The 19,486-nt window shown below is 37.9% G+C and overlaps 1 protein-coding gene and 1 pseudogene across 1 annotated transcript; one reads left to right on the top strand and one right to left on the bottom strand.

The window, feature by feature from the left end:
* The first annotated feature begins 4,328 nt into the window (after positions 1-4,328).
* On the top strand, positions 4,329-5,676 carry LOC110143828 (small proline-rich protein 2E-like). The gene is made up of 2 exons (XM_070467133.1): positions 4,329-4,358; positions 5,074-5,676. The coding sequence occupies exon 2, from the start codon at positions 5,093-5,095 to the stop codon at positions 5,309-5,311; it is 219 nt and encodes a 72-aa protein (XP_070323234.1). The 5' UTR covers positions 4,329-4,358; positions 5,074-5,092; the 3' UTR covers positions 5,312-5,676.
* A 12,347-nt stretch (positions 5,677-18,023) lies between these two features.
* LOC110143829 (cornifin-A-like) lies at positions 18,024-18,293 on the bottom strand (annotated as a pseudogene).
* Between the last annotated feature and the right edge of the window lie 1,193 nt (positions 18,294-19,486).

The raw sequence follows: 19,486 nt of genomic DNA, 5'->3' as shown, positions 1-19,486 counted from the left end.
TCCTTCCTGAGGTTGCTACGCCACTTCCCTCTGGGAGGACAACTGAGAAAGCATCACATCTCTTCAGAGGGAAGAGCAACAGCTGTCCTCTTGGGTATCATCAGGGAATTCACTCACTGTCTCCTTGTCTGTCACCCGGGCAGGGGTTTCTACCAGCTGGGCAATTGTTACTTATCCTCCACTCCTGAATAAACTACAGTTTCTTCGTGTGATGTTAAAAAATGTTTTCTTTCTTTTAAAACCTGCTTTTAGTAATGCCATATCATCATCTTGGTTTGTTTCTATCTTTCTTTGATGCCAGGGTTCAGGCTCTCATAAACAGAGTTGTCTAAATTTTGAGTCATATAAAAGATTATTTCTATATAGTTTAAAATCCCATCCTATTTTCTTAATTATCACTTCTTGATTGATTTGAGGAACAATTTATGCAATTCCTCAGGATTTCAGTCCCTTTGCTAAAATGTTGTATGGTTGTTCTTCCTTCACCTCCTCTGCCCCCAGTTTTATTAAGGCATAACTAAGATATTACATTGTATATCTTCACCATGTATGGAGACCGGCATGGCAACCCACTCCAGTATTCTTGCCTGGAGAATTCCAAGGACAGAGGAGCCTGGTGGGCCACAGTCCTTGGGGTTGCAAAGAGTCGGACACAATGGAGTGACTTTCACTTCACTTCACCATGTATAACGTGATGATTTGACAGATGTACATTTTGTGCGTTTACCACCATTAGGTTACTTAACACATTAATCACCTCCATAATAACCATTAAGCATGTGTGTGTGGGTGTGTGGCGAGAACGCTTGAGGTTCATTGTTTCAGCAAGTTGCAAGTGCAAAACACAGTCTTATTAAGTAGAGTCACCGTGCTGTACATTAGACTTCCAGAACTTATTCATCCTGTGACTGAAGGTTTGTTGCCTTTCCCTAGAATCTCCGCTTTTGCCCCACCCCTCAGTTCGGGCTAAATACCATTTTGCCCTCTGTTTCTGTGAGTTCTTTGAGTTTGGCAACACATTTCTAAATAGTCAATGGGTTGAACAAGAAATAATGAATAAAACTAGAACATACTTTAGGAGAAATGAAAACAGCGTACAATAACTTTAATGATACATGTAATGCAAAATAAAAACAGAGAAATTTATGGCTGGACACATCCATATTACAAAAGAGGAAAGATCTCAAATCAATAACCTTTATAGACATACAGGCATGTGTGTGGGTTTATGAAAAATAAAAAAATCTAACATTAAATACAGCAAAAATATAAGCAGTTATTATTTCTGGCAGTTTAATGATGGTACTCTTTTTTTAAACAGCTTTATGCTTTTCTGATTATATATATTGTGATGTAATTTCATTTTTACAACTATTCATAATTATATTTAAAAAATATACAACAGTCAATGAAGATGTTGCTGAGCTAGAGGAATATGCTATGTCCCAGCTTCTGGAACATAATTGCTGGTGACTGTTTCAGATGTTTCAAATGTCTTTCCTCTTCTTCCTTATTCTCCACTTCTTCCTCCTTTCACATTATAAAGTCACATTCTTGTAAAGCTTCCTGATTATTTGACCAAGACAAGTTAGTTGACAAATTCTTCCTACTGACTGCAGGAAGAATTTAAAAAGTTATTTTTAAAAGCATTGACACTACAATATTGTAAAGTAATTAGCCTCCAACTAATAAAAAAAAATGGAAAAAATAAAAGCATTGACAACCCATCAATGTACCATGTTGGACAGTTAAGAGGTATATATTGGGAGTGAAGGGTAATATGAAGGGTAATATATAAGGTGTCTAGAGGGTTGAAGGAGAAGACAGAGAATAAACAAATTGAAACAGAATTTTAAAATTACTGTCTTTTAAAGATCAAAAGCATGTTTGGAAACAGTTGAAGAAAGTAAATATATAAGATCAGTCCTAAGTTCATATTTCACCTAGATTTCAGACCTTTAGTGCCCTGACCCTCTTATCTCTCCCAAACCTAACTCTCTATTACTTATATCTTAAATGGTATTTTATATTTATTTTTCCTCTCACAGAATTTAAACCTGATACTTATGGAATAAAATAGTTTTAAATCCTGACAAAAGAATTTTAAGAACATGATAGCAGTCTAGGGAAGTGTTTGGGTCAGATGAGATGGGACATCCTGATTCATTAAAAAAAAAAAAAAGAATATATTTCCACATTCTACAGTAACATGAAGCTAGCATTGTAAATTTCTTCCTAAATCAGACAGGGCCCCTCACCAGCCATGGCCCATAAGAGACAGCTTCAGTGCCCAAGGGGACAGCACAGAAAAGAGTATAACTCATGTCCAGGATAGAAGATAGGAGCTAAAGAAGAACTGTTGACTGCTAAATCTGTGAAAAAGCACAAATAAAAGCTTTGCCAGGGTTGGAGAACATACTAGGGCATTGTTTTCTGAACTTCAGTTATTTCCTAAAAGTTCATTATATTTGCCCTAATTACACATCGCAAATATCATATAATATTAATATCTTTAATTTTAACTTTTTTATGTTAACTTTTGGAATTTTTAATTTAATTGGCCATAGTCAGTCATGTACATAAAATGGCAGATGAAATATTCAAATTATATATATATGTGAGATTATGAATTCTGGAAAATTTGAAGTTTGTAGAGCTGAAAACTTGCTGGAAGTTCATTAGACAGGGCAATTATCTCTTACCTGGAGGAGGGTCAGCCTTGTTCTATTCAGGCTTTCAGTGAGGACTACTCACATTTTAGAAGGCAAGCTCCTTTACTCAGGCCACTGATAAATATTAACCCTAACCAAAAGCATCCTTTGAAAAAATCCAGAATAATGTTTGACCAAATATCTGGGTATCCTGTGCCAGTCAAGTTGATCTATAAATTAACCATCAAACTTTCTTCCCAGCAAACTGGCAAATTGTACAAAAAAAGTAGAGCAGATCAATGTTATGTGGCAGCCTGGATGGGTGAGTTTGGGGGAGAATGGGTACATGCATATATATGGCTGGGTCTCTTTGCTGTCCACCTGAAGCTGTCACCACACTGTTAATTGGTTATACTCTAGTATAAAATGAAAATTGAAAAAAAAAAATAGAAAAAATTAAAAAATAGGCAAAAAAAGAAAGAGTGAAAAATAGGTTTATTTCACATATATGCTACTGTGGCCAATATGGAAAATGTAAAGGTTAAAATTATCATAAAATTATTATTAATAATGAAAAGTTATATGAATAACAATTAACTTCAATCACTGAATTATTAATAAAGTGATTCCAACTTTCTCTTAAATCTACTGCTAGATTTGATGTCAAGAAACATGTGTTTCAATAATTAATATATAGTGAATATATTAAAAAGTAGCCATTTGAATAGTATTGCATTTTAGATTGGGTTTTTCAATAATTTCAAAGAGGCAGGAAAATTTGAACACTATTTGGAAATTTTCAAAAGTTGAAGAAATAAAAAGAGATCAGTTGGAGAAATTATGTAGGAGCAGGTGGTAGGTCATGTTGGAGAGATGTGAGTAAAAAGCTTGCTTTCTATCGTAGGCCTAAGGTCTGAGCTGCCACAATATCTGAATTATAGTAGGTAATGCTAAACTTGTAGTGAATTTCCTGTGATTCAAGGTGAGACAGGTTTATAAAGGTCACAAGAATCTTCTTGATGTCCTATATTCCATGGAGCAAAGCAGTAAAAGAAGGACCCTAGAGGGTTACCACTTTACTGAAGGTGTCTGTCTATTATGATGGGAAGGCTGGTGAGATGAACTGCAACCTGATGATGATCTGCCCTCAGTTTATTTTAGAAGCAAGGAGACTTTAGATTACCAGGCCAGGGATCAAGGGGACATGCACTGTAAGAAGAGTCTGAGGTAGAGAGAAAGGTCCCAGGTAACCAGGCCCTTTGCAACCTAGAATGTAGAATAGAATGGCAACCAGTTCAAGTGGACAAAGCAAACAGTTTTATAATTTAAGGAAGGTGAAAGACAGAAAAAGATCATATCCTCTGATCAAGAAAAGGAGCCCTTGATGACAAGTTAGAGAACACCCCCCCCAACCCCCGCAAATCCTTCTGCCCTAAATTCCTGAAACTAAGAGCTAAGCAGAGACTCTGTGAGTCATGAGAACGTAATCCAGTGAGGAGATCCTGGAGCAGGGCATTCCTCTTTTTGAAGTCCCTGTCAAGCCAGTTATGGATGGATTTGCATTTTGGTTGGGAAATAACTGAACCAGGCCCATTTTGGCAGCTCCACTTCCCCCTGGGTGGGGCAGAAAGCCCCAATAAAAAGGCCCTCTGCTGCATCACTGTCATCCTCCTGCTACTCAAGTCCTGATAGACTTTGGAGAACCTGGTGAGTCTGATTCTTCCATTCTATTTTGTTCTTGAGCTCCTGAATATTGAATTTATGCTGGAGGCAGCAAATTTGGAGGGTCCAAAGTTATGATCGAGTGTTTAATGCTCCTTAGTGGATGGGAACTTGGAATTTGTACACTGTTTTTATTAGGTTTCTGGTAGAGAGTTTGAATTTCCCTATTGAAAAAGAAGTTAATAGATAATCTTTGACATTAAGAGGTAAAGAAGAAAGTATTTTTCCTTTTTTGATATCATTTTGGGGTCCTTCTGTTGTGATTGAAGAGGCATTTATCCTAGAAAGTATGAGGCCCTTGTATCCTTCCTGGTGGCCCTTTGCTCTGTACATGTCATACTGCTGGGATCTCATGAGAGATAATGAAGATAGGAATTGCTTGTGAGCTTGCCCCAGATTTTAGAATTTGTGATGGACTTTTTTTGAATGTGTTGTTTTAATTAAAAAAAAAATATCGCTTTGTTCTTTCAAACAAAAATATTTTCTTTAGAAAATTTGTATGAGCAAAGAGAAGGTTTTCTCTGGGCTGATGAAACAATTTCCTAAGAGAGTGAGAGAAGCCAGAAATTCATTAAAAGGGATTAAAGAAATTAAAGCACATTCTTAGAGATTGGCTACTAGCTGACGGTATTACATAATTTCTGCTGCATCCTTCTGTAGTAATTCCTTCTTGTGAACACTGTCATGTAATTTTTTTCAGATTCTAAGATTCCAGAAAGATGTCTCAGCAGCAGCAGCAATGCAAGCAGCCCTGCCAGCCACCTCCAGTAGTGTGCCCTCCCAAATGCCCTGAGCCTTGCCCACCTCCAAAGTGCCCTGAGCCCTGCCCACCTCCAAAGTGCCCTGAGCCATGCCCACCTCCTCAGTGCCAGCAGAAATGCCCTCCTGTGCCACCTCCCCAACAATGCCAAGAGAAGTGCCCACCCAAGTGCAAGTAAAAACTTTAGCTTTTACCTGGCTTAGGAAAGGATAAGGACAGTTGACTCACCTGGCTCCACAGCTCTACCTTCGCCTTCTCTTCAAATCCTATCATGGATACAGAAGGAGCTTCTTCACCCTTCAGCCAGCAATATGCCTGTGGTGATTTCAGACAGCTAGAGGCTTCTTTTCTGAAGTTGCTATACTGCTTTGCTCTTGGAAGTGCCCAAGAAAGCATCACAGAGCTTCAGATGGAAGAACAGCAGCTCCTCTCCTGGGTCCCATCAGAGGATTCACTCACTGTCTTCTGTGTCTGTCACCTGGGCAGGGGTTTCTACAGGCTGGGAAATTGTTACTTATCCTCTACCTCCTGAATAAAGTAGAATTCCTTTGTGTGATGTTTAAAATGCTTTCTTTCTTTTAAAAGTTGCTTTTAGCAATATTATATAATTGTTTTAGTTTACTTGTATTCTTCTTTGATACCAAGGTTCAAGATCTCACAATCATTGTTGCCTGAATTTTGAGTGACATAACAGATTTTTTTAATATAATTTCTAATCCATATTACTTATTTGAAGATTGATTGATTTGAGAAATTTTAAGCTCCTCAGGATTTTTGTTTCTTTACTAAAAAGTGGGGAAAATCTTAGACATATTGCTCACTTGTCTGGGGCAAGTGAATAATATTAAATGAATATATTTAATTTAGTTGGCACATTGCTAGAGGCAGAGTTAGCACTTAGCGAGGCAGTAAATCATCATTGTCTTAGTCATCACCAGCATCGCTACTGTCATCAGCATCACCACCATACTTGTTTCAGCAGGAAAGTGGCTCAGACATAACTAGTATAGCAAACAGAAAGATTCTTTAACTTTATTACTCTTTCCTAATTTGTTGCTCTTTTTCTTCTTCATTAACCTTATTTTTAATGTGATATTGCAAATATAGAGTTTGGGGGAATTACTGGAGTATTTTTGCATAAAATTATAGTGGTTTTTAAAACACAGGTAGTAGAGAAGAAAGAGAAATTAAAAAAAAAAAAAGATCCTTACCAGGCAAGGTGCTGTCTCCTCTCTGTGTGTATCACCTGCTCTTCTTTCTCTAACAACTCATCCATGGTCCGTGTACATGTTTTCACCTCTGAGATTATTTTTTTATTGAAGAACACATTGGTTTTTGCAATGTTTAGATTTGTAAAATTACAGTCGCTATGTACCCTTTTTCTTTTCTTTTTTTCCTTTTTTTTTCTAAGTGCTTACCCTACTATCAAGTAAGCTGGGAAATGAGGGATATTTTCTTTAATTATATCTTTTTTTGTGGTTCTAAGTTTCCATTTAGAGAATAGTCAACTCAGACCATACACTCACACACACACTGATAAATAGGATATTATTTTTTAACATGATAAAGTCTTTGTATTAAATCATACTATGCCTAAATATACTTAAGATTAAAAGGACTTTTCTTTATCTACATTCTTCACTCACAAAGCTAGAATTAAAGGATGCTATGATAATAGAACTGAAGATGGAGAAAGATTCAGGATTACAGCTCAACCCTCCTCAGACTATGACGTGTGTGTGTGTGTGTGGTGGGGGGTGGGAAGCACCAATAACGGAGTTGTCTCTTCTGTAGCAGGTGTTATTTGACCTGACACAAATTTGTTCCTAGAGGTAAGGTGTTGTTATAACAAACCTTAAATATGTGGCCATGGCTTAAGAGTCTGGAGTAGGTTGGCAAGAAAACTGACACTCAAAAACAAATGTGGTGATACATGATATTCAATGGCAAAATCTTTGCTATATAGGTAACTTGGGAGGCAAACTGAATGTTGATAGCTTGTTGTGTTCACCAGGGTATTTCAGTGGACTTGTGTTCAGAATATAATTGTTTAGTTTGCCTGTCAGAAATGAAAAAAGTGTAGCCCAGAAATTCAAAACTTTGTTGGATTAGAAAAATGCACCATTTGTAAGGTCCAAAGAAGAAGAGATGAGATTAGAAGTGGTTATGAGCTTTATATCCACTTTCAGTTGACTGTAACAAGAGAGAAAAGATAATTAAGTTGTAGTCTTTCTATCTTTGTGCCAGGGAGCCTTGTGGTAGTTCTATTATGTTCAGAAGGAAAGAATGCAAAATAAATCAAGCCACAAAACTACTTCTAGGAAAGGACGTAAGTGTGGTCCCTAAAACATAGAAATGATTGAAGTAGTGAAACCTATTGGGTGTCTCATAAGTTTTTGAGGGAACTGATAGTTAAATATACTATGTACCAAAACTAAAAAGACTTTGACTTTTCAAGAATAGAAATAACTTTCCAGGCCTCCTTTCCCCACCTTCCACACTACCCATTTCAGATGTGGTCAGTACAGATAAATAAAAGGATACAACTGCGATGAGATGGACACCAGGCCTACAGAGAATAATGGATGGGGGAACCTTTCTCAGAAAATGGTATCAGAGCCTAACAGAGGTAAGGAGGAGAAGGAACACAGAAATTTTCAAACTTTGTTACTCTATGGTATGGTGATTATTCTTTCATTTCCCTCCCTCTAGCTTAATTGAGATATAACTGACAGTTTAAATTGTATATATTTACTGTCTTCAGGCTATACTGCAAAGAAACAGTCATCAAGACAGTATGGTATTGGCACAAAGACAGAAATATAGATAAATGGAACAAAATAGCCCAGAGATAAATCCACGCACCTATGGACACCTTATCTTCAACAAAGGAGGCAAGAATATACAATGGAAAAAAGACAACCTCTTTAACAAGTGGTGCTGGGAAAACTGGTCAACCACTTGTAAAAGAATGAAACTAGAACACTTTCTAACACCATACACAAAAATAAACTCAAAATGGATTAAAGATCTAAATGTAAGACCAGAAACTATAAAACTCCTAGAGGAAAACATAGGCAAAACACTCTCTGACATAAACCACAGCAGGATTCTCTGTGACTCACCTCCCAGAGTAATGGAAATAAAAGCAAAAATAAACAAATGGGACTTAATTAAACTTAAAATCCTTTGTGTAATGAAGAAAACTATAAGTGAGGTGAAAAGACAGCCTTCAGAATGGGAGAAAATAATAGTAAATGAAGCAACGGACAAAGAATTAATCTCAAAAATATACAAGCAACTCCTGCAGCTCCATTCCAGAAAAATAACCCAATCAAAAAATAGGCCAAAGAACTAAACAGACATTTCTCCAAAGAAGACATACAGATGGCTAACAAACACATGAAAAGATGCTCAACATCACTCATTATCAGAGAAATGCAAATCAAAACCACAATGTGGTACCATTTCATGCCAGTCAGAATGGCTGCTATCCAAAAGTCTACAAACAATAAATGCTGGAGAGGGTGTGGAGTAAAGGGAACCCTCTTACACTATTGGTGGGAATGCAAACTAGTACAGCCACCATGGAGAACAGTGTGGAGATTCCTTAAAAAACTGGAAATAGAACTGCCATACGACCCAGCAATCCCACTGCTGGCCATACACACCAAGGGAACCAGAATTGAAAGAAACACGTGTACCCCAGTGTTCATCACAACACTGTTTACAATAGCCAGGACATGGAAGCAACCTAGATATCCATTGGTATACAAATGGATAAGAAAGCTACGGTACATATACATAATGGAATATTACTGCTATAAAAAAGAATGCATTTGAATCAGTTCTAATGAGGTGGATGAAACTGGAGCCTATTATGCAGAGTGAAGAAAGTCAGAAAGAAAAACACCAATACAGTATACTAACACATATATATGGAATTTAGAAAAGTGGTAATGATGACCCTATTGAGAGACAGTAAAAGAAACACAGATGTAAAGGACAGACTATTGGACTCTGTGGGAGAAGGTGAGGGTGGGATGATTTGAGAGAATAGCATTGAAACATGTATATGTGAAACAGATCGCCAGTCCAGTTTCTACACATGAGGCAGGGTGCTCAGGGCTGGTGCACTGGGATGACCTTGAGGGATGGGATGGGGTGGGAGGTGGAGGGAGGGTCAGGATGGGGAACATGTGTACACCCATGGCTGATTCATGTGAATGTATGGCAAAAACCACCATAATGTTGTAAAGTAATTAGCCTCCAATTAAAATAAAAAATAAAAGTGGGAAAAAATTGTATATATTTACAGTGTATAATGTGATGATTTGACCTATGCATACTTTGTGCAATGATTACCACTATCAATTTACTTATAAATCACCTCAATAATAATCATTTAAGAGTGTGTGTGTGTGCTTATGTGTATAGTCAGAATGCTTAAGGTCTTCCTTATCAGCAAGTTTCAAGTGCACAGCACTGTATGTTAGATTCCCAGGGCTTCTTTGTCTTATAACTGAAGACTTATTCCCTTCGCCTTATTCCAATTTTGCCGCATCCCTCAGTCCCTGTTAACCACAGTTCTACTCTGTTTCTGTGAGTTCCGTAGGTTCAGCAACACATTCCAAACAGTCAATTGCTCAGAGAATAAATTACAAGTAAAATTAGAAAATGCTTTGGCAGGAATGAAAATGAAAATACAGCATACAAAATCTTGTGTGATACACATAATGTTGTGCATAAAGAGATAATTATGGCTGGAAATATTTATATTAAAAGTGATGAAAAAAATCTCAAATCAATGACCTTATAGAACTTTAAGGCAAAGAACAGCAAAGAGAAAAGTCAAAATAATATACACTAAAATAAATAAATAAATGAATAATGAATTTATTTCATTATTTTAATAATAATGAATAATTTTTATTTATAAATGAATTTAAATGAATTTAAAATGAATGAATTTAAAAATAAATAAATGAATTTAAAAATAGAAAAATAAAATAAGGAATAAAAATAACATGTTGGTTCTTTGAAAGAATCAACAAAATTGACAACCCATGGGGATACTGATCAAGACAAAAAGATAGAAGGATCAAGTTTCTGAAATCAGCCAAGAGGAGGAGACAACAGTGCTGATCCTAAAGAAATAAAAGGACTTAAAAGAATACTCTGAGCACTGACCATGAACACTAACAAATTAGAAAACATAGATGAAATGGATATATTCCAAGTAAGCTGCAAAGTATGGAAAATGCATTCATGAAAGTGTAGAAAATCTGAATATCTGTAGCAAATAAAGAGATAACATTAATAATGCAAAAAAATGTCCACAGAGGAAGACCTTAGCCCAGATGGTTGCACTGTCAAAGTCTACCTAATATTTATATTACAAATAGCATAACTCTTTCATGAACTTTTGCAAAAAATAGAAGGACTTAATACCATAGAACTGCACCTTTAAAAAGGGTTTAAGATGAAATATTTAATATTATGTGAATTTACCATAATTAAAAATAATTTAAAAAATGTAGAGAACAAGGGGCCATTTACCAGCCCATTATATGAGGCTTATTACCAGAAATGACATCAAAAGGGAAGAAATAAATATTCTTTAAGGATACAGGTTAAAAAATCCTCCATAAAATACTAGCAAACTAAATCCATTACCATGTATGAAAGACTATACACCATGAGCAAGAGGAGTTTATTTCTGGAATGCAAGGTTGTTTGAACATATAGTATCAATCAGTGTGATGCAGCATATTCATAAAATAAAGATAAAAAACACAACCATTTCAGTAGGCATTTGACAAAATGTAATGTCCTTTCATGATAAAAAAAGAAAAAAAAATCAAGTTGAAAGAGAAAGAAAATTTCTTAACTTCATAAAGATCATCTATGAAAGACCCACAGGCAACATCACACTTAATGGTGAAAGACTAGATGCATTCTCACCAATGTCAGGAATAGTATAAGGCTGTGTATTCTTGCCATGTCTGCTAAATTATTAAACATTGTACAGAAAGTTCTTGCTAGGGCAATTAGGTAAGAAAAAAAGATATCCAGATTGGAGAGGAAGATATAAAATGTTTTCTATTTGTAGATTGCATGATCTGTATGTAGATAAGCTTAAGGAATTCACATATGAAATAGTATTAGAATGAATAAGCAAGTTTAGTGAGATTGCAGGATACAATATCAGTATGCATAAATCAGTTATATGTCTTTACACAAGTAATGAATAATCTGAATGTGAAAGTAGAGTGATTTCTTTCACAATAGCATTAAAAAACAACTGGAATAAAATAAACACGTGCAATACTTATACACTGAAAGCTACAAAAAATGACTGAAAGAAATTCAAGAAGATAAATGAAAAGATGCTTTGAATTCATGAATTGGAAGGTTTAATATTAAGATGGTGAAAGTGAGTGAAGTCGCTCAGTCGTGTCCGACTTGTAGCGACTCCATGGACTGCAGCCTACCAGGCTCCTCCGTCCATGGGATTTTCCAAGCAAGATTACTGGAAACACTCCCTCAATTGATCTACAAATTCACAAAGTTTCTACAAGAATCCTTGCTCCCTCTTTTGCAGAAATTGACAAGCAGATCCTAAAATTCAAATAGAAATGCAAGGGGCCCAAAATAGCCAAAATAATCTCAGAAACCCCCCACAAAGTTAAAGGATTCGCACATCCTAATTTCAAAACTTTCCACAAAGATACAGTAGTGCAGGCTTGTGACACTAGCATAAGAAGTTCAGAAACAAATTGTTACATTTATGATCAATTGATTTTGACAAGAGTGGCAAGACAATTCAATTGGGGAAATAGTCTTTTCAACAAATGGTACTGGGACTACACAATATCTACAGATGAAAGAATAAAGTTGGACCATTACCTCATAATATATATAAAAATTAATTCAAAATGGATCATAGAACTAAATGTAAGTAGGAAAAATAAAATTTAGCAAAAATGTAAATGTAATTCTTCATGGCCATGAATTAGGCAATGGATTCTTAACTATGATACCAAAAGTTCAATATTAGAAAGAAAAAAAAGATAGATTGAGTTTATAAAAATTTAAAAACTCTTTTGCATTTTCAAGTACACCTGCTCAGTTAGTAAAGAATCCGCCTGCAATGTAGGAGACCCCAGCTTGATTCCTGGGTTGGGAAGATCCTTGGGAGAAGGGATAGGCTACCCACTTCAGTGTTCTAGGGTTTCCCTTGTGGCTCAGCTGGTAAAGAATCTGCCTGTAATGTGGATGACCTGGGTTTGATCCCTAGGTTGGGAAGATCCCCTGAAGAAGGGAAAATATTCACTGCAGTATTCTGGTCTGGAGAATTCCACGGACTATATAGTCCATGAGGTAGCAAAGAGTTGGACATGACTGAACGACTTTCACTTTCACTTACTTACACTTGAGAGAATGAGTAGATAACCCAAAGAATAGAAGAGAATATTTATTTGTAAGTCATATATCTGATTAAGGACTTTTATCCAGAGTATATAAGAACACTTAAAACAACAATAAAATGAAAAAAAAAAAAACTTAAAAATGGACAAAGGATTTGAATAAATTGACAATAAAGTACACAATATAATAGACAGAAACCAGAAAGTTATGTACTTCTGTGGAAGTCATTCAGTCGTGTCTGACTCTTTGCAACCCCATGGAGTGTAGTCCATGGAATTCTCCAGGCCAGAATACTGGAGTGGGTAGCCTTTCCCTTCTCCAGGAGATCTTTCCAACCCAGGGATCAAACCTAGGTCTCCTGGATGGGTGGATTCTTTACCAGTTGAGCCACAAGGAAAGTCCAAGAATACTGGAGTGGGCAGTCTAGCCCTTCTCCAGGGGATCTTCCCGACCTAGGAATTGAACCTGGGTCTCCTGCATTGCAAGCAGATTCTTTACCAACTGAGCTATCAGGGAAGCCCCTTATATTCTTCTAGAGCATTCTGTTTTATCTCTTTATATTAATAAAGAGTTAATTAATATATTAAGTGTCTTCATATTAATATAAAGAGATAAAACAGAATGGTTTTGAGAGAATTAATTAGAGAATTAGATTTTCAGTCAAGATTGAAGTTTAAGGCCATCCCACTGAAGTTAATTTTTCCAATAGTGTCAAACAACATAAGTTGACAAATAAAGGCATTTGAAAAGGAAGCAAATAAACAAGAATGTTTTCTGGAAAATAAATTTGGTTATCATTATTGACATGCAGAACTGACTGGAAGCAAATAGAAGCCTAGGAAACTTTTCAGAAATCATGCCCCCAAAGCAACCACAGGCTCAAACAAAACAAACATTCCTCCAAGATCCTTAAAACCACACTTGGTTAGAAAATGAGCTGCCAAAGTTACCTAATTGAGGATTGCACAATCCACAATGCATGCTTCAGATTTGCTCATACAGAAGTAATAATTCTATCAATGGCAGAACAAAGGAAAAGGCGTTCCTTACAGAGAGCGGAATCAAGACCTTAACACAGAGCTTTTATCATTTCTGCATGTTGGGGCCCAGTTCAGTTCAGTCACTCTTTGCAACCCCATGGACTGCAAACCACCAGGCTTCCCTGTCCATCACCAGCTCCTGGAGCTTGCTCAAACTCATGCTCATCAAGTCGGTGATGCCATCCAACCATTTCATCCTCAGTTATCCCCTTCTCCTCCTGCCTCCAATCTTTCCCAGGATAAGGATCTTTTCCAATGAGTCAGTTCTTCACATCAGGTGGTCAAAGGATTGGAGTTTCAGCTTCAGCATCAGTCCTTCCAATGAATATTCAGGACTGATTTCCTTGCAAATTGACTGGTTTGATCTCCTTGTAGTCTGAAGGGCTCTCAAGAGTCTTCTTCAACACTGCAGTTCAAAAGCATCAATTCTTTGGTGCTCAGCTTTCTTTATAGTCTAACTCTCACATCCATACATGACTACTGGAAAAACCATAGCTTTGACTATATGGACCTTTGTTGGCAAAGTAATGTCTCTGCTTTTTAATATGCTGTTAAGGTTGGTCATAATTTTTCTTCCAAGGAGCGCGCATCTTTCAATTTCATGCTGCAGTCACCATCTGCAGTGATCTTGGAGTGCCCCCAAAATAAAGTCTCTTACTGTTTCCATTGTTTCCCCATCTATCTGCCTTGAAGTGAGGGGACAGCATGCCATGATTTTCGTTTTCTGAATGTTGAGTTTTAAGCCAACTTTTCCACTCTTCTCTTTCACTTTCATCAAGAGGCTCTTTAGTTCTTCTCTTTTTGCCACAAGGGTGGTGTCATATGGCTTCACAATATTCACAGAACTGAATTTCAGGAAACTAAGGCCTGACTGCTATGAGTCTTTCCGTTATTTCCTCTTGCATATGGTAGTTTCTATTTAGTTTTCCTGTATCTGTTTCACCCTTGGTTCCTGGGTAACAGAAAGAAATGGTTCATCTGCTTACCTCATAGTCTGAATGAACCAATAGAAGCCATAGGAAGATATGGTAGAGATAATTACAAGCCATCCAGAGGCTTTATATTTTGAGTGAGATGAAACTATGATGTTTCTTCCTTGGGGACTGTCTCTGCATAGGAACCAAAAGGAGTAACCAGATCTTTGGACACCACAGCATAGACTGAGACAGTACCTTGAAGAGCTCTCCAGTTTCTACTTTCCTCTTTTTTCTGGGCACACTGATAAACTAAATTTCTTGACTTTCTAAGGTAGATAGGGCCATGTGACTAATTTTGAGTCAAGCCAATGAATAAAAACAAGGCTATCTTTTCTCTTACTCAATATATTGCCCTTTTCTTATATCTGGAATTCAGAAGAGAACAAGGCCCTTGGTGATGGTAAGACCATACAATGGAAGGAACCTGGCTCCTTTTGACTGAATGGAGCAAAGAAAGACCTTGCAAACTCACACTGGAATTGGAAGTGAGTAAGAGATAACTTCTGGGAATTCCCTGGCTGCCCATTGGTTAGTACTTCATGCATTCACTGCTGTGGCCCAGGTTTAAATCTTGGTCAGGTAACTACAGTCCTGCAACCCTCACAGTATGGCCAGAAAAAAGAAAAAAAAAAAAAAAAAAAGAAAAGAAATAACTTCTACTGGATAGTGCCGCAACAACAAGTTGAAAATGTTAGTCGCTTCAGTCGTGTTCGACTCTTTGTGACCCCACAGACTGTAGCCCACCAGGCTCCTCTGTCTATGGAATTCTCCAGGCAAGAATACTGGAGTGGGTAGCAATTCCCTTCTCTGGGAGATCTTTCTGACTCAGGGATTGAACCCAGGTCTCCAGCACTGGAGGCAGATTCTTTACCATCTGAGCCACCAGCTTAGAGGGTGTTCATTGCAGTGGCTTACCCATGCTCCCATGAAGACTAACAAAGATAGTTATGCAGCAGCCTGGATGGAAGAGGGGTTTGGGGAGAATGGATACATGTACATATATGGTGGAGTCCCTTTGCTGTCTACCTGAAACTATCATAACACTGTTAACTAGTTATACTCCAAAATAAAACTAAATGATTATAAATTTTCTTTTAAAAAGGTAGCATGGTTAGAGCACATTTTTTCCCTGTTTGTTTGGCTAGTTGATTTTTGTTCTAGGTGGCACTGTTTACTTGGTAGACCTTACCAACCAATTAAACAAAAAGGTATTTAGGATAATAAGATGTTGATGGTAAATATTTTTTAAGTAGATTTAATAAATTTAAAGAATGCAATCAGATAAAAATGTTATGATCAAGAGAATCACTATAGCTTGAATTATACCTTTTAATGTTGTTTTTTATATTATTTTATTTCACAGTTGAAAATATGTCCCTTTTTTGGACTTCTCTGGTGGTCTACTGGTTAAGAATCTGCCTTGTAGTGCAGAACACAAGTTCTATTCCTGATCTGGGAAGATTCCACATGCCATGGGGCAACTAAGCCTATGTGCCACAACCACTGAAGCCCACACACCCTAGAGCCTGTGCCCGTCAACAGGAGAAGCCACCACAAATAGAAGCCTGTGAACAGTGACTAGAGTAGACCTGCTCGCCACAACTAGAGAAAGCCCACATGCAGCAACAGAGACTCAGTGCAGCCAAAAATAAAATAAATAAATAAAAACTTTAAAAATTTTGAAAAAGAAAGGAAGTCTCTTTCTATACTGCCAAAGGAAAATTTGCTTTGTTTCTCAGTAATATAAAAAAGACACATACTTTTTATATAAGTATAAACATACACACGTGTATATGAATGCACGATTTGTAATTCTTTTTTTTTTGAGTTTATTTTTTTTCCCATTTATTTTTATTAGTTGGAGGCTAATTACCTTACAATATTATAGTGGTTTTTGCCATACATTGACATGAATCAGCCATGGATTTACATGTGTTCCCTATCCCGATCCCCCCTCCCACCTTCCTCCCCATCCCAACCCTCTGGGTCTTCCCAGTGCACCAGCCCTGAGCACTTGTCTCATGCATCCAACCTGGGCTGGTGGTCTGTTTCACCCCTGATAGTATACTTGTTTCAGTGCTATTCTCTCAGAACATCCCACCCTCGCCTTCTCCCACAGAGTCTAAAAGTCTGTTCTGTGCGTCTGTGTCTCTTTTTCTGTTTTGCATATAGAGTTATCATTACCATCTTTTTAAATTCCATATATATGCATTAGTATACTATATTGGTCTTTATCTTTCTGGCTTACTTCACTCTGTATAATGGGCTCCAGTTTCATCCGATTGGTAATTCTATTGCATTTCATTTCACTGTGAACATTTTTATACTCTAGGGAGATGGGGGTGGACTTTCCAGTCCTCACTTTCTGTGGTTCCTGCTGTATTATGTGTGAAGTATGTTTCATACCTGGGGATACAGGGGATGAGCTTTTGTGTGTCACTCTGGGAGATTTCAAGATTCCAGATCTAGTATGCATGGGTATGTATATGTGTTTGCATGAAGGATGGAGTAAGGAGTGAAGTACATCCTTCTCAAACACTAAATGCACAAGGCAAGCATTTTGAGTCCTCCTCATCTGCTTTCTGGCACAGAGTGGACACTCAGTGAATGGAAGAGGATTGATGGAGATGACAAAAGTGGAGGCATCTTTGGGTATGTTTGGGAATCTGAATTATGGGTATCAGAAAGAAAGGTGTGAGGAGAAGCAGATTCACATAGATTGGAATAGCACCCCCCCCCCGAAATAAACAAGAAATTGATGGATAAGTCAGCAATCTGAAAGCCAGATTTGGGGAATGTGGTAGAGAGGAGGAGTTCACAATCAGTTCAGACAGGCACAGACTAGACTCCAGTGTGACTCACTGGGTTCTAAGAGGAGAGCCCTGCTCCAGTCCTGGATTCCCAAAGAAAGAGCCTCTGAGTAGCATTGTACAACCTCCCGTTTCCAGCCCTTAATACTCACTAATACTTAATACCAGGAATACTCATCGAGAGCAACACCCCACCCAACTCTTACCAGAACCAGATGTTTCTGAATGAACCACTTCCTCACCAACCTGTCTAGATACAGGTCCTACTTTACAAAGGAAAGGAATGAAGGAGTTGAATCAGACCACCACACACAGAGTCAGGAGTGGAATTGAAAATGCATGTAATGGTGGAAGAACAAAGCTGATCCACTTGTTTTCACCTTGAACTCCTCTTTCAGGTGAATCCTGAGCACCTGATAGCTAAGGTTCTAAGGTAGCCAGACCTTCAGCCTAATTCAAAGGTTAGAGTCCCAGTGTGTTTGGGAAGGAAAGCTTCATGGCACACATTTTTAGGGTGTAAATTAAGAAGGTCTGTGATTCAGGGTGACAGAAAGGCAAATGGGACCCCTAACCAGAGTGGGGGAGGTCAACATCTGATGGTTGGTTCCTCTAGGGCTAGGCTGTAGCCTACCTCACTTCTGCTGAGTTTTCTGTTGAGTTGGTGCTGGAGTGACTGTTGAGGAGCAGGGCTTTGGAAACTTGGGGTGACAGGGCTCTGGAACCTTGTGTTGGCATGGGTCAGAAATCTTGGGGTGGCAGGGCTCTGGCACTTTGGTGTGGCATGGCTCCTTGGTTTGGGGGATGCATGGTTCCTGGGGAGGAGGCTGGCAGGGATGTTTCACCTGCTGCTGCTGAGGCTGGGGAAGTGGGATTCAGGGCTGCTTCTGCTCATGGGAACTCATGCCTCAAAGGAGGCTGGATCTAGAGAGAGAAAGATGGTTTAAACAGGGATCAACTAGGGAAGAAGCCACATTCAATGCCATTTTACATCTCTTCAATAGCAAGAAATGTTCTTGCTTCTTCCCCCTCTCGACTACAAAGAACACTTAATGACTTCTGAACCTTTGAAAAGGAGGAATGTAAAGGTGATCATTCTGCTGCACTTGAACATAGCTTCTCCCAGTGCTCTTCTTCTTCCTGGCACATCTTAAAACCCAATAAGCAGCACAATACATTTGCAGGCTCCTGGCAGTCATGTGAGATCACAGTATTGGGTCATATGGAAATGTGATACTATTTAGAAAAACAAAAAATGAAACCCAGTAACTTCAGCCCGTGCACACACAGAATGACTGTTGTTCAGTTGCTAAGCCATGTCTGCCTCTTTGTGACCCCAGAGTCAAGACTGCAGTGTTCTAGGCTTCCTTGTCCTTCACTATCTCTTGTAGTTTTCCCAGACTCATGTCTATTGAGTCAGTGGTGCTATTCAACCATCTCATACTCTGTCACCTCCTTCTCCTGCCTTTGATCTTTCCCAGCATCAGGGTCTTTTCCAACAAGTTAACTCTTCACATCAGTTGGCCAAAGTATTGGAGTTTCAGCTTCAGCATCAGTCCTTCCAAAGCATATTCAGGCTTGATTTCCTTTAGGACTGACTGGTTCGATCTCCTTGCAGTCCAAGGGACTCTCAAGAATCTTCTCCAGCACCAGTTTGAAAGCATATAAATAACTACTGACTTCTAAAGAACCTATGCAAATCTACTTCTGGCTTCACTCACATCCTCAAATGTTTTCCTTATTCCTGCTTGTTCAAGTAGTATCCAGCCACCATGGATCACAGATGGCTTGAAATGGTGTTTTGGGAGGCTTTACTACAGCAAGACTTCCAGAAATTACCTGTCTTCCTGAACCACCTTAGCACTTTACTTGTCCTCATCACCTCTTGAAGGTGACTTATATATATATATATATTTTTTTTAGCACTAAAGGGCCAAACACAGTGAATATTCACAAAACAATTTGTTGAAGAATAAAATTCTCTGTATTGAAATTATGAATAAAGAAACAGTTAAAAGGTTATTAAGAGTGCTGTGGCTCTCACTATTATTCCTTATACTGCCAACTGTGGGTCCTTGCACAAGCCAGTCCCCTTCTC

The sequence above is a fragment of the Odocoileus virginianus genome, chromosome 5, assembly GCF_023699985.2.
Source record: "Odocoileus virginianus isolate 20LAN1187 ecotype Illinois chromosome 5, Ovbor_1.2, whole genome shotgun sequence".
Classification (NCBI taxonomy): domain Eukaryota; kingdom Metazoa; phylum Chordata; class Mammalia; order Artiodactyla; family Cervidae; genus Odocoileus; species Odocoileus virginianus.
This window is presented reverse-complemented; position numbering and strand designations above follow the sequence as displayed.